We start from the raw sequence: 12,096 nt of genomic DNA, 5'->3' as shown, positions 1-12,096 counted from the left end.
TATGGTTCTATAGTTGTGTATTTTCTCCTTTTCTCTTAAACAGTTTTGTAAAGAGTTGTGTCATAGAGTTGAATTTCTCTTCTGCACACTTCTTTAATCAGTCTGTAAACCCTGCTGTATTCAGTCCTTCACTGAGGCTACTTGGCACATGTTCTTTTACCCATTTATGTTCTACTTTCCTTGAAGTTTCTTCCAAGAATGTCTGCTGAGTAAATAGAATGGATTTTTAGTCGCATGTATATTGCTGTTGTAAGAGTTTGGTCAAACCACACAAATAAAGCCACTTGAGGGATTCTTTACACATGTTGGGTGTACTTGGCCACTTCAGATGAATTTGGAAATATGTCGGGGGTTTTTTTCTTCTCATAATTACTTGTGGAATGGAAATATGGCTGTGTGCTAGGAACTGGTCACTATTTTGTTTAGCAGGAGAGAAAAGAAAATGTGATTTAAGTGTAAGTAATTTGTATAGAAGTTCCAGCACACAGACACGTTTAGTAACGAATGCTCACTGGCGTTTTGGTTATGAACAGCTTTCTGGTTCTGTGCACTCATCATTTCCAAGTTTGCAAAAAAAAAAAAAAATGATTCTGTCTCCACCGACCTCATCCCTACTCACCAAACACACATGAAAGGAAGAAAAACAAAAAGGATTCTCTGATGATTTATGTGGATTGCGTACATGGGTTAATGTATTGAAATGAAGGCTAATATTTGGGAGTCAAAAAATTGTTCAGTGAAGCGAAGTCCTTTCATTAAAGCAGCTGGTGCCTGCTTGGTGTCAAAGTTACAGGAGCAAGCAATATCGCAACAAGAGAAGATAAAAATTATGTAGTGGAATAGCTGGGAGCAGAGAAGGTGTTTTCTGTTTTGTTTTTTTTTGGTTTTGGCTTTTTTTTTTTGGCCGTGCCCCACAGCATGTAGAAGTTCCTGGGCCAGGGATTGATCCTGCGCCACAGCAGCAACCAGAGCTGCTACAGTGACAATGCTGGATCCTTAACCTGCTATGGTACAAGGGAACTCCAGAAGCTGTTTTGTCATGTGTGTGAAAATACATGAGACGTATGTGTGTTGATATGCAGAAAGAAAGACTGAACACATGAGAGTGTCTAGGAACCTTATCAGATGCTCACCGGCTTGGAGGAAGTTCACATCGTCCTCCGATAATGAAGAAAGAAAGTGCAGTATTTATAGAGAAATATTTTGAAGTTGAAAGGAGAGTCCACCAAGACCTTGATTTCAGAAAGATAGTTTCAGACAGTTTATATAATATGAAAATGGTAATGTTCACTAAATAAAACTCAGAAAATACAAATTGGTAGGGGGGAAAAAAGTTGCCCATAGTATCACCAAGGAGACACTAGTTCACTCATGAGCTACACTGTCCAGTATGGCATCAGGCACATGTGGCTTCTGAGCACTTGGAATGTAGCCAGTGCAACTGGCCATTTTATTTTGTTAATTCAAATTTAAATAATCTCATGGACGTACAGTGTAGAACATTTCCATCATCACAGCAGGATCCATTGAACAGTGCTGCTCTGGAGAATTTCTTCCTGGACTTTTAGGATTGTTTGTTTTAATATAGTTGTTAACAGTGAGCATAGCATTTCCTGACTGTTCATTTTATTAATGGCCATCCCTGCCTGGTCAGCACCAGCTTGTGGGCAGGCATAGGCCTTCTGTAGTCTCCTTCTGAAGTTCCTCTTGGACTCCTGCAGTTGTGTCACACTTAAGGGGATACTATTGATGTCATTTTTCTTTTTTTTTTTTTTTTTTTTTTGCTTTTTGGCGCCGCACTCACAGCAAATGGAGGTTTCCAGGCTAGGGGTCAAATTGGAGCTGTAGCTACTGTCCTACAACACAGCCACAGCAACGCAGGATCCAAGCCACGTCTGTGACCTACACCACAGCTCACGGCAACGCTGGGATCCTTAACCTACTGAGTGAGGCCAGGGATTGAACCTGCGTCCTCATGGATGCTAGTCAGATTCGTTAACCGCTGAGCCACGACGGGGACTCCATTGATATCATTTTTGAACCTTTCTCCTCCCTCTCCACCATCACTAACTTCTCTTGGCCAGGCTCACGTTTTTTGGTTTGCAGAATAATATTGTCTGGCCAGTGAGGAGGAGGGAGGTTTTCTCCCCCTTTCTCTGCTAGGTGTGGTCTTCGGCTTGGGTGGCCTTGGGTGACTGCATTGTGGCAGGTCACAGCAAGCAGGAGGCTCTTGGGTTGTACATGTGGAAGGCAGAAGACTGAGGGAGGGGGAGAGGGAGAGTCCCCGGGATGGCTCTGTTCCTGTCTTCCATCCCTCCTTTTCCATCACTTCTAGGTCTGACATGCCTGCTCCCCCCTCTCTTACCCTCCTACCCCTACCTCTGTCATCCAGGTGCATCCACTGTGGGGTCGTCCACTTGACCTTGGCTTTGCTGAAAAGCCACATCCAGGAGCGACACTGCCAGGTTTTCCACAAATGTGCATTCTGCCCCATGGCCTTCAAGACTGCCAGTAGCACCGCGGACCACAGCGCCACCCAGCATCCCACTCAGCCCCACAGACCCTCCCAGTGAGTGCAGCTCTGGGGCCAACAGGCCTGTGGGATGGAGCCGATTAGCCTGGGTGCTATATGGGAGGTGTTGGGATGGACTGGCAAGCGCAGACTGGTAGCAGAAATTCCTGGGGTCCACCAAAAACATCCCGAGTCAGGGGAGTAGCCACAGTGGCTCAGAGAGATCAGAGATGGGGGTGGAGGGGCCATGTGGCTCTTCCAGCAGAGCCTCGGTTATCTCATATTGTGGGGCTTGTCTCACCAGGCTCATTTATAAGTGCTCCTGTGAAATGGTCTTCAACAAGAAGAGGCACATTCAGCAGCATTTTTACCAGAATGCCAGCAAGGTGCAGGTGGGCGTCTTTAAGTGCCCTGAGTGCCCGCTCTTGTTCCTGCAGAAGCCGGAGTTGATGCAGCACGTCAAGGTGGGGTGCCTTGGGGAAGGGGGTGGGGAGAAGGGCACACGCCTCAGGCCGGGGTCTGACTCTGTGCACCTTTCCCCTCGCCCATCCCCAGAGCACGCACGGTGTTCCCCGGAACGTGGACCAGCTGTCAAGTCTCCAGTCTTCAGCAGACACGTCCTCAAGCCGCCCTGGCTCTCGAGTTCCCACTGAGCCCCCAGCCCCCAGTGGGGCTGCTCGGGGCAGCTCCCTGCCTTCTAGCCGCTGGGGCAGGCCTGAAGCCCATCGCAGGGGTGAGACTAGGCCCCGGCTGAGGAACACCGGCTGGACCTGCCAGGAGTGCCAGGAGTGGGTTCCTGACCGGGAGAGCTATGTGTCCCACATGAAAAAGAGCCATGGTCGGGTAAGCGGGGTCACCTGGGCACAGTGACTCCGGACTTCCGCCCTGTGGCTCAGAGCCCCCTTGAGTAAACAGTGTCCTGGGGTTCTTGGTGCTCGGGGCAGAGTGGTTACCACAGATCTTGAGATCTTGGGGCACCCTTCTTGCCTACATCATCTGAGAAGAAAGATGCCCAGAACTGCCTTATAGTTCTGATGCTTTGCATTCCGTCATCTCTCATAGACATTGAAGCGGTACCCGTGTCGGCAGTGTGAACAGTCCTTCCACACCCCCAACAGCCTGCGCAAACACATCCGCAACAACCATGACACAGTAAAGAAAGTCTACACTTGTGGGTGAGTCCCTGGAGGTGGGAGCCAGGAGGCCTGAAATTCAACAAGAATGTCTATGGTACCACTGGGGCTTTTCTCTGCTGTGCAGTCAGTGCTCAAAGGCAAAACACAAAGCACAAGCAAGTTTTTTTTCTTTCTTTTTGTCTTTCTGTCTTTTTAGGGCCACAGCCATGGCATATGGAAGTTCCCAGGCCAGGGGTCAAAATGGAGCTGCAGCTGCTGGCCTACGCCACAGCCACAGCAATGCGGCATCCAAGCAGTGTCTGCAACCTACACCACAACTCACGGCAACACTAGATCCTTAACTCACTGAACGAGGCCAGGGATCAGACCTGCAACTTCTTGGATACTAGTCGGGTTCATTAACAGCTGAGCCACGACGGGAACTCCTAGACATAAGCAAGTTTCTAATGGAATAATGCTGTTGCTAGGTCAGAAATCAGAGCATGCCAGAAATGAGCTATGGCCTGGTAGCCCTGGAGCCTGCCTCCTGCCCAACTCTCCAACCCCAGGCCGCACTGCCAGTCAGCAGTGGAGCGCCCAGAGGTTTGAGAGGGGTGATGGAGATGTGGGTGTGCCCTCTCTGGCCGAGAGCTTCAACACCACCTGTCTGAGCTTTGGGACAGGACAGGCCATTCTTTCAGGCTGACCACTAGCCCAGCATTTGGGTCTCTGGACAGTGACATCAGAAAGTGGAGAGTAAGATCAGAGCCAGATATTCTGAGTGGAGAGTAAGATCAGAGCCAGATATTCTGACTTGCTGTTGTCTGTCACCCTGCCTGCTCCACACTCTCTCCCCTGGAGGCAGAGCAGTTCCACTGCTCTTGGCCCCTCTGGGCCCTGCAGCCTGTCCCCTCACACGACCTCTTGTGGCTCTACTTTTGCAGGTATTGCACAGAGGACAGCCCCAGCTTTCCTCGGCCCTCCCTCCTGGAGAGCCACATCAGCCTTATGCATGGGATCCGAAACCCCGACTTGAGCCAGACGCCCAGAGTCAGGCCTCCGGGTGGACATTCCCCTCAGGTGAGTGTGGGGCTCCCGCCTGCTGCATCAGCCTGCCCGGTGAGAACGGGAGCTGGAGGGGCACTGGGACGGCTCCAGGGGGCCTCTTTGTCATTGTGGCAATGGAGCAACCAGCAGTGACAGCTTCCCTCAATGTAGGCCACTGTAGCCTGCACACTTCATACAGATAAAGGACAGGGACAAAGACCCAAGGGCAGCCTGTTAACTCTTTTTCTAATGGCTCCCCTGTCACTGCAGCCCCTCTCCTCGGGGGCCTGGACATTAGAGTACTTTCACACATTGGAATTTCACACAATTGGTGCCCTACCTGCTTCTGCCCCTGCTGTAGTCCTAGGAGGTGGGGGAGGCAGGGCTGGCTGTTGGGTGAGGAGAGCCGTGCTTGGATGAGTCACCCCTCCCACCCCTCCCACTTGTAGTTATGGAGGAGCCAGACCTAGACTTCTGCTCTCCTGGACGCTTGTCCTATGACCTCATCCCTATTTCATGCCCTATTCCCATTTCTGGTCAACTTCTGGAGCAGGCTAGTGTCCCTCCTCACTGTAGGCTCTTTGCACTCCATGGTGGGGGCTGCTCCTCAGAGGGTAGGGACGTCTGGGAAACAGAGCTGCCTGGATTTGCAGGGGGTTCTTTATTGCATATTTAGAGAAGGTGCTATTCGGCAAAGGCCTTTTCACACATAGCAGGTGGGGTGCCAGTTGACATTTTGGCCACATCTGTCTGTGATTAAAATGCACACCCTGTCTTCTCTGCCAAATGCATACAGCCATTGATCTAGCAATTCCATTTCTAAGATTTATTTGTTGGATAACTTTGGCTTTGGGCATAAAGAAATGTGTTTAAGAATGTTCACTGTAGCACCATGTGCAGTGACAAAGATGGAGCCTGACCCAGTGTCTGCCAGGGGACTCTTCTCCCCACTATGGTGCATTAAGGTGTGGATGCTGGGAGAAGGAAGCCTCTGGATATTCATGGAGACAAACCCTGATGTATGCTAAGTGGAAAAATCAGGGTGAAGAAAAGTGCGCATGTAATAACATTTTGTAAAAGACAATAGTTTTATTTTTGTGTAAGCATTTAATATTTTTGGGGGGAGCCACAGAGCCCAGGTGACATGATGTTCTCTGGAAAGCAGAGCTGGGGAGCTGGCTAGGGGGACTTAGTCTTTTCTATGCTTTTCCCATATCTTTGGAATATTGTGCCATATGCATATGTTACAGTTAATAAATAAATAAATAAATAAATAAAAGCAAAGAAAGAAAGAAACAAACTAAACTGGCCTGGGTGGTGATTCTGCAAGTCCTTGGGCTGTACGGATGACCCTGAGGGCTCAGGCTTGGCCCGGACTCTGCTCATGGTCTTTCCTGTTTCAGGTGAACCATCTGAAAAGACCAGTCAGCGGAGCGGGGGATGCTCCAGACACCAGCAACGGCTCGACTGTCTCTTCCACCAAAAGACACAAGTCCCTTTTCCAGTGTGCGAAATGTAGCTTTGCCACAGACTCGGGGCTCGAGTTTCAGAGCCACATACCTCAGCACCAGAAGGACAGTTCCACAGCCCAGTGTCTCCTCTGTGGCTTGTGCTACACCTCTGCCAGCTCCCTCAGCCGCCACCTCTTCATTGTTCACAAGGTGAGAGACCAGGAGGAAGAAGAGGCGGAGGCGGCAGAGGCAGAGGAGGGCTCCGGGGAGGAGGTGCCCATGGAGACCAGGGAGAATGGACTGGAAGAATGTGCTGGAGAGCCTCTGTTGGGCGATTCAGAGGCAAGGAGGTCACTGGGCCTGGCCCCTGACAAGGACAGTGCCCGAGATGCTCAGAGTCAACAGGCCTCTCAGGACCAGGACAGCCGCACACAGTGCCCGCAGGTGTGACCAGAGGCTTTGCAGTGTGCAGTCAGGGTGGTGCCGCTGTGTCCTCCACCTGCTCTCTGGACAGTGGGAAAAGAAAGGCTCCACCCTGATGTGAGTGTGGCTGCCTGTGCCCTGGAGCACTGTCTGCCCTAAGCTGCAGGGGGGCTGGGCATCCCTGGGCCCCAGGAGATGCAGGGTTGCCCAGCACCCTCACAGCTCTGAATTCGCTTCTGTTATTTATGGCTTTGTGCTGCTTCTTGGTACCCCAATTCTTGTCTGTGTCCTTCCAACCCCAGGCTGCTGAAGTGGCCCAGCCCCAATGCTGTCAACTCGGCTTGACACCCCTCAGCGGCTGTGCTCTTCTGGGAGATTCCCCCTCGCTGCCTTAGCCTTGAAGCAGCAGCTCTCCTTCTTGCTGCCATCAGAGCCTGAGAGCAGGCTGAGGGGGTCGGCACAGTCCCTCTCAGAGAGCTCGCCCAGCCTGGCTTGCAGAGGGCCCTTGGTCACCTTGCCCCTCCTTCCTGTCTTCTCTGATTCTTTCCCCGCAAAATAGCCCTGGAGAGCTCATTGTCACGCTGGCTCATCCTCTCTGTGTTGGTGGGAGAAATTTTTGCAGCACACCTCCGTTTGGAACCCGGGAGAGCAGGAGATGCAGCCAAGGCAGGCAGGCACCGAGAGGCAGACCCCCTTCAGCAGGAGCTGTGCGTCCTTGTTCTGCTGCTGTTCTGCCTTTCCTGATAAGTGGGGTTGGGGGCACACAGACATTGGAATATTTGTACTCTTGCTCCTGTGCCATTAGAGAGGCTGCTGCTGCCCTGGGCAGGCCAGCCCCTCCTCCTCTCGGCTACACTCATGTTGCTCAGACTATATTTCAAATAAAAAAATCTTCTTACCACGCAGGTAGGCTCTTGTATTCCTCTTCAAATGAGCCTGGCCCTACCTTGCTCCACCTAAGGGTCTCATTGTCCCATCTCAGAGGGAGAACAATGTTTCCTGCAGGCCAAGGAAGGTCCCCTCTAGACTTTGGAGCTGTGGTTATGAAATCAGGAGCGCAGTACTTCTGAAGGGGTGAGGGGACGGTCATAATGCTGGTCAAGAGTCACCTCCAAGGTCTCCTCTGAGCCAGCGGCATTCATTGGCTTTTAGGGTCTATTGAGAATGTTCTGGGAACCTCTGTCTTTCCTACAAATGGTTTTTCAAACTAAGAGAACCCTTTACTGGTGGGAAGAGGGGGAAGGAAAGAGGGGAGGAATTCTGCAGTTTTCTTGTGCTGTTCAGGAGGCCTTGGTATTGCCACTGGCACAGGGAACTCTGGCAGAGTTCTCTTAGAGAACTGGGCTTAGCCATGGGAGGCTGGGCTGTCTTTTCACTGATGGCAGAGGTAGGACTGACCAGGCACAAGGAGCTGGCTGTGTGAAGGTGTCTTGACCTCTGTTCCAAGTGGCTGCCACAGCCCTGCATGGGTGGGATGTGGGACTAGGCCCAGCAGGATGTAGTGCAGCAAAGGGAAATGGGTGCCGACTGCATTCTTAGAGGTGATTTTTTAAGGAAGGCATTAAATATCAATTATAAATTATTAAGTCAGATAAATATACCTGACCTTTTCACAGTTGGAGAAAAAAACACATTTTCTTCCTCTATCAAATGCCAAATTTCTAGTGGAAATGCTAATGGCATTAGGAAAGGTTAATGCTTGTTTCAGTTTCCGAGAGCCAGTGCTTTTTAATGATGGCCATATCTGGCAAGGCCACCAGGTCCCTGCTTCCCAGGCAGGCGGCAAGGGCACACTGGGCCTATATCCAGCTGCGTACAGAGCCAGAGCCAGCCCCAGATCAGCTGCCGTCCCTCCCTAATTCCAGTTCAGTGTGCCCACCCTGCACCCGGGGCGTTCACAGGAAAGATTATAGAGGAGGCTGCTGGAAGGGTTTGAAGTGGATAGCTGATTCTCTTCCTTGCTCAGACATTGGGAGCTGGAGCTGGGGGAGAGGAGGTAGTGGAATCAGAGGTTTGCCCTGTGCTGACCTGAGATCTATCTCCTTCCTGGGAATGGCGTGGAGTGGAAAGAATGCCGAGCCACTCAGCACAGCCAGGGTTTGCTCTCAACCAGTCCTTAACAAATCCCTAGCTTCACTGGCCACTTACTTCCCTTCAAGGTAGACCTAGGGATTCCCATCCAAGTCGCTTCACGGGCTCTCGTGAGATGAGTGTGGGAGCTTTTTCTAGTTAGAAAACACTATCAGTGTCAGGGATCCCTGACTTTCGGCATGGAGGGTGGAGGGCACCTTGCCTGTCCTTCACATGTGGCTGCTGGTGGGCCGTTATGATTGCTCCCCAGCACCTCTCCACCAGTTGGGAATAGCGATAATAGCAGCACTGGGAGCCCTGCTCATGGGCCCGGCACCTTGCTAAAAACACTTTCCAGGGATTCTCATTTAGTCCTCACAGTGATCTCACAGTTACCCTGCATTTTATAGAGAAGAAAACCAAGGCTCAGAGAGGTTAGAAAACTTGCTGGGCGGCCTTGTAAATGAAGCCTGTGTGGTTCTAAAGTCCTTGATGTCAACCACAGCGTTGCCTTAGTGACCCGGCTGCTTTGGCTGGCTGCCAGCTGCCATCCAGACATCTGTTTTCCTACCTCCCCTGCAGTTGGGGTGCCCCACTGAGCGCCAGGTATTCGTTGGAGTCAGTCTGTGCCTTGTCACCCCACAGAGGGCCCTGTGCATCACATTTGCTTTTGATGTTCTGGAGCATGTGCAGTGACTCTCTGATCCTTCATTCTCACTGAGATTTATCTTGCCATTTGAAGGCCATCGTTGGGGTGTTGGGTGAAGGAGGGGAGCTAGCTATTCCAGAAAAGGTGGCCCAGCTCTCACAGGGAACATGGTTCCCTCAGCGTCCAGTATTTTTGATTTTTTTTTTTTTTGAAAAGATGTTGTTGAATAGTTGTGCTATCATTTGTTATCATCAGAAAATGCTTGCTGTAACAAGCATTTATCTGCTGGAGGGAACCGCTCTACTGATCAAGTTATACAGATAAGATCCCCACCCCTGTAGAAACCACAACTTAACACACTCTAAGGCTTGACAAATGACTAGTTTTTATTTTCCAACTGCTTTATCTCTGTAAAATGATATGCCAAATCATTGTAAGCTAATTGGTGTGGAAAGAATTCTTCCCTTAACTGATGTAAACAGTCTGATTTTTGAAAACTTAACAACCGGGGCTCAGTGAGTTCAACACATTTTGCCTTCTCTGAGACTGAAAACCCCTGCCTGCCCTGGTCACCACTGTATATTCAGCTTGGCACCCTCTCTTTCACTTGTTTTTTTATTTTTGGTAAGACATCCAAACAATGCAAAAGAGAAAACAATGAAAAGTAAGCTTCCCAGTGGAGATCAGCCTTCAGTTCCCCAAGCCCCCTCTCCAAAATTAATCACTTATCTATATCTTATGTATCCTTTCTGAGCAACGCTATGCATTTACAAGTTTATAAATAATGTATATTTATATATCTATTTTTAATACAAATGGTAGCATTCTATACACACAGTGTTCTGAAGCTTGCTTTTTTCACTTATATAATGGAGATTGTTCCAAATTCATCAAGTGGATCAGTCTAATTCTTTAAAAGCTCCTAATAGTTCCTTGTATACATAGTGGTTCAAAGAGTGTTTGAATGAGTGAATTAATGCATGCATGCATGAGTGAAAGAATCTGATTCAGCTGGTAGTTACCAAGTTCTCTCAGGGTCTGATCTGAGATGATCTTCTAGATTCTGGAACATTTCTCTTGGTCTTTTCCAAGGGATTTAGGCTGACCTGAGCTTTTCCACCAACAATTGCCACCTTAATCTTGGGAACTGGGAGCCTCTTTCTGGAGGAAACAACAGACTTAAGACTCAAGTCCCAGTATGGTTTTTTTTTTTTTTTTTTTTTTTGAGGTCCCTATTTAATATGCCTTTTTCTTATTGGAAAATGATATAGCATTATTAGAGAAAATAAAAAACATGCATATTTATAATCCTGTCTTTGCAGTTGTTTTCATTTTTGCATATCATTTCCCAATCCTTGTTCAGTTCATAGATGAGTTTATGGTATAATTATGATAATAACAGTGGTGAACATCAAATATTTCTATATGACAGACATTACTCTTACATTCATTCTCCTTTAGAATGCTATTATTTTAGAGGTTCAGAGTGGTCGATCCCACAGTTATGGAACTGGTAAGGGGCAGAGTTGAGGTTCATCCACTCAGGCGTGACTAGCACCACACTGCCTCTGATTTTGTACCCTACTTTTATTCTACTTGGACATTTTCCATGTTTCTACGTACCTTGATAATAAATTCATTGACAATGATATAGAATGAAGAAATCCAGTGACTAGAGGTCAGGGGCTGTAGGTTCCAGTCTGTGTTCTGTAACTAAGTCATTTGATCTCTCTTTGTCTCAGTTCTTTTTTTTTTTTTTTTAGTCTCTTTAGGGCTGCACCTGCTGCATATGGAGGTTCCCAGGCTAGGGGTTGAATTGGAGCTACAGCTGCTGGCCTGCACCACAGCCACAGAAACTCGGGGTCTGAGCTGCATCTGAGCTGCATTTGTGGCCTACACCACAGTTCATGGCAACGCTGGATCCTTAACCCACTGAGCAAGGCCAGGGATCAACCCGCGTCCTCATGGGTGCTAGTTGGCTTCGTTAACTGCTGAGCCACGAAGGAAACTCCTGCCTCAGTTCTTTTATCTGTCAAATGGTGGGGTGGGTGGTGGTGGTTTAAATCTCTGGGGATCTTGAATTGAGCCTGGCAAGATTTTATCTTCTTGTTCCTGTGTGAATTCATATAAAATGAGGAGACTTTCCTAAAGGCAAGTACTCTAATTGAGTTTTTTCTTTTGTTCATTATATTTATTGACTTTTGACTTAGACTAACCCCTCTCCCCCAAGGCAATATCACTTTTAATTGCATTTATTTATATTTCAATTTGCATCACATTTCTGCTTTATCAGTTAAAATTCTAGCTCTTTTATGAGTAGCTATTTTCTTTTGGCTTTTGTCAGGCCTTTCCAAGCTTTAGCTGTTTACTTGATAATTCCAAAGCGTCTTCAAATCCTTCTGTTACTCTGTCTATTCATTAGGGGGGCATAGGTCCAGATGAATTCTTGAGATAGTTCATTGTGTCAAGTATTGGCCTTTTAAAATGCATTTTAAAAAAAAAATAATATTTACTATCATTTACAAATTAAATTTATTTTTGGTTTGCTTTTTTTTTTTTTTGTCTTTTTGGGGCCACACCTTGGCATACGGAGGCTCCTAGGCTAGGGGTCCAATCAGATCTCTAGCTGCTGGTCTACGCCACAGCCACAGCAATGTGGGATCCAAGCCAAGCTACACCACAACTCACGGCAATGCTGGATCTTTAACCAACTGAGCGAGGCCAGAGATCGAACCTGCGTCCTCATGGATACTAGTCAGGCTCGTTAACCACTGAGCCATGACGGGAACTCCTGGTTTGTGCTTTTGTTATACCATTTAATATTTATTT

The 12,096-nt window shown here is 48.4% G+C and overlaps 1 protein-coding gene across 3 annotated transcripts in view; it reads left to right on the top strand.

Annotated features, from left to right (window-relative positions):
* ZNF592 (zinc finger protein 592) overlaps positions 1-10,103 on the top strand; it is a 62,261-nt gene extending 52,158 nt beyond the window's left edge. For 2 of the 3 annotated variants that reach the window (XM_021098901.1, XM_021098902.1), the window contains 6 exons: positions 2,393-2,569; positions 2,817-2,976; positions 3,068-3,355; positions 3,575-3,687; positions 4,572-4,707; positions 6,078-10,103. In XM_021098901.1, coding sequence (XP_020954560.1) covers positions 2,393-2,569; positions 2,817-2,976; positions 3,068-3,355; positions 3,575-3,687; positions 4,572-4,707; positions 6,078-6,575 — 1,372 coding nt within the window. In that variant the 3' untranslated portion in view covers positions 6,576-10,103. The remainder of the gene's footprint in view (positions 1-2,392; positions 2,570-2,816; positions 2,977-3,067; positions 3,356-3,574; positions 3,688-4,571; positions 4,708-6,077) is intronic. The other variant, XM_021098903.1, reaches the window with a different exon arrangement.

This window comes from Sus scrofa, chromosome 7, assembly GCF_000003025.6.
Source record: "Sus scrofa isolate TJ Tabasco breed Duroc chromosome 7, Sscrofa11.1, whole genome shotgun sequence".
NCBI classification, from domain to species: domain Eukaryota; kingdom Metazoa; phylum Chordata; class Mammalia; order Artiodactyla; family Suidae; genus Sus; species Sus scrofa.
This window is presented reverse-complemented; position numbering and strand designations above follow the sequence as displayed.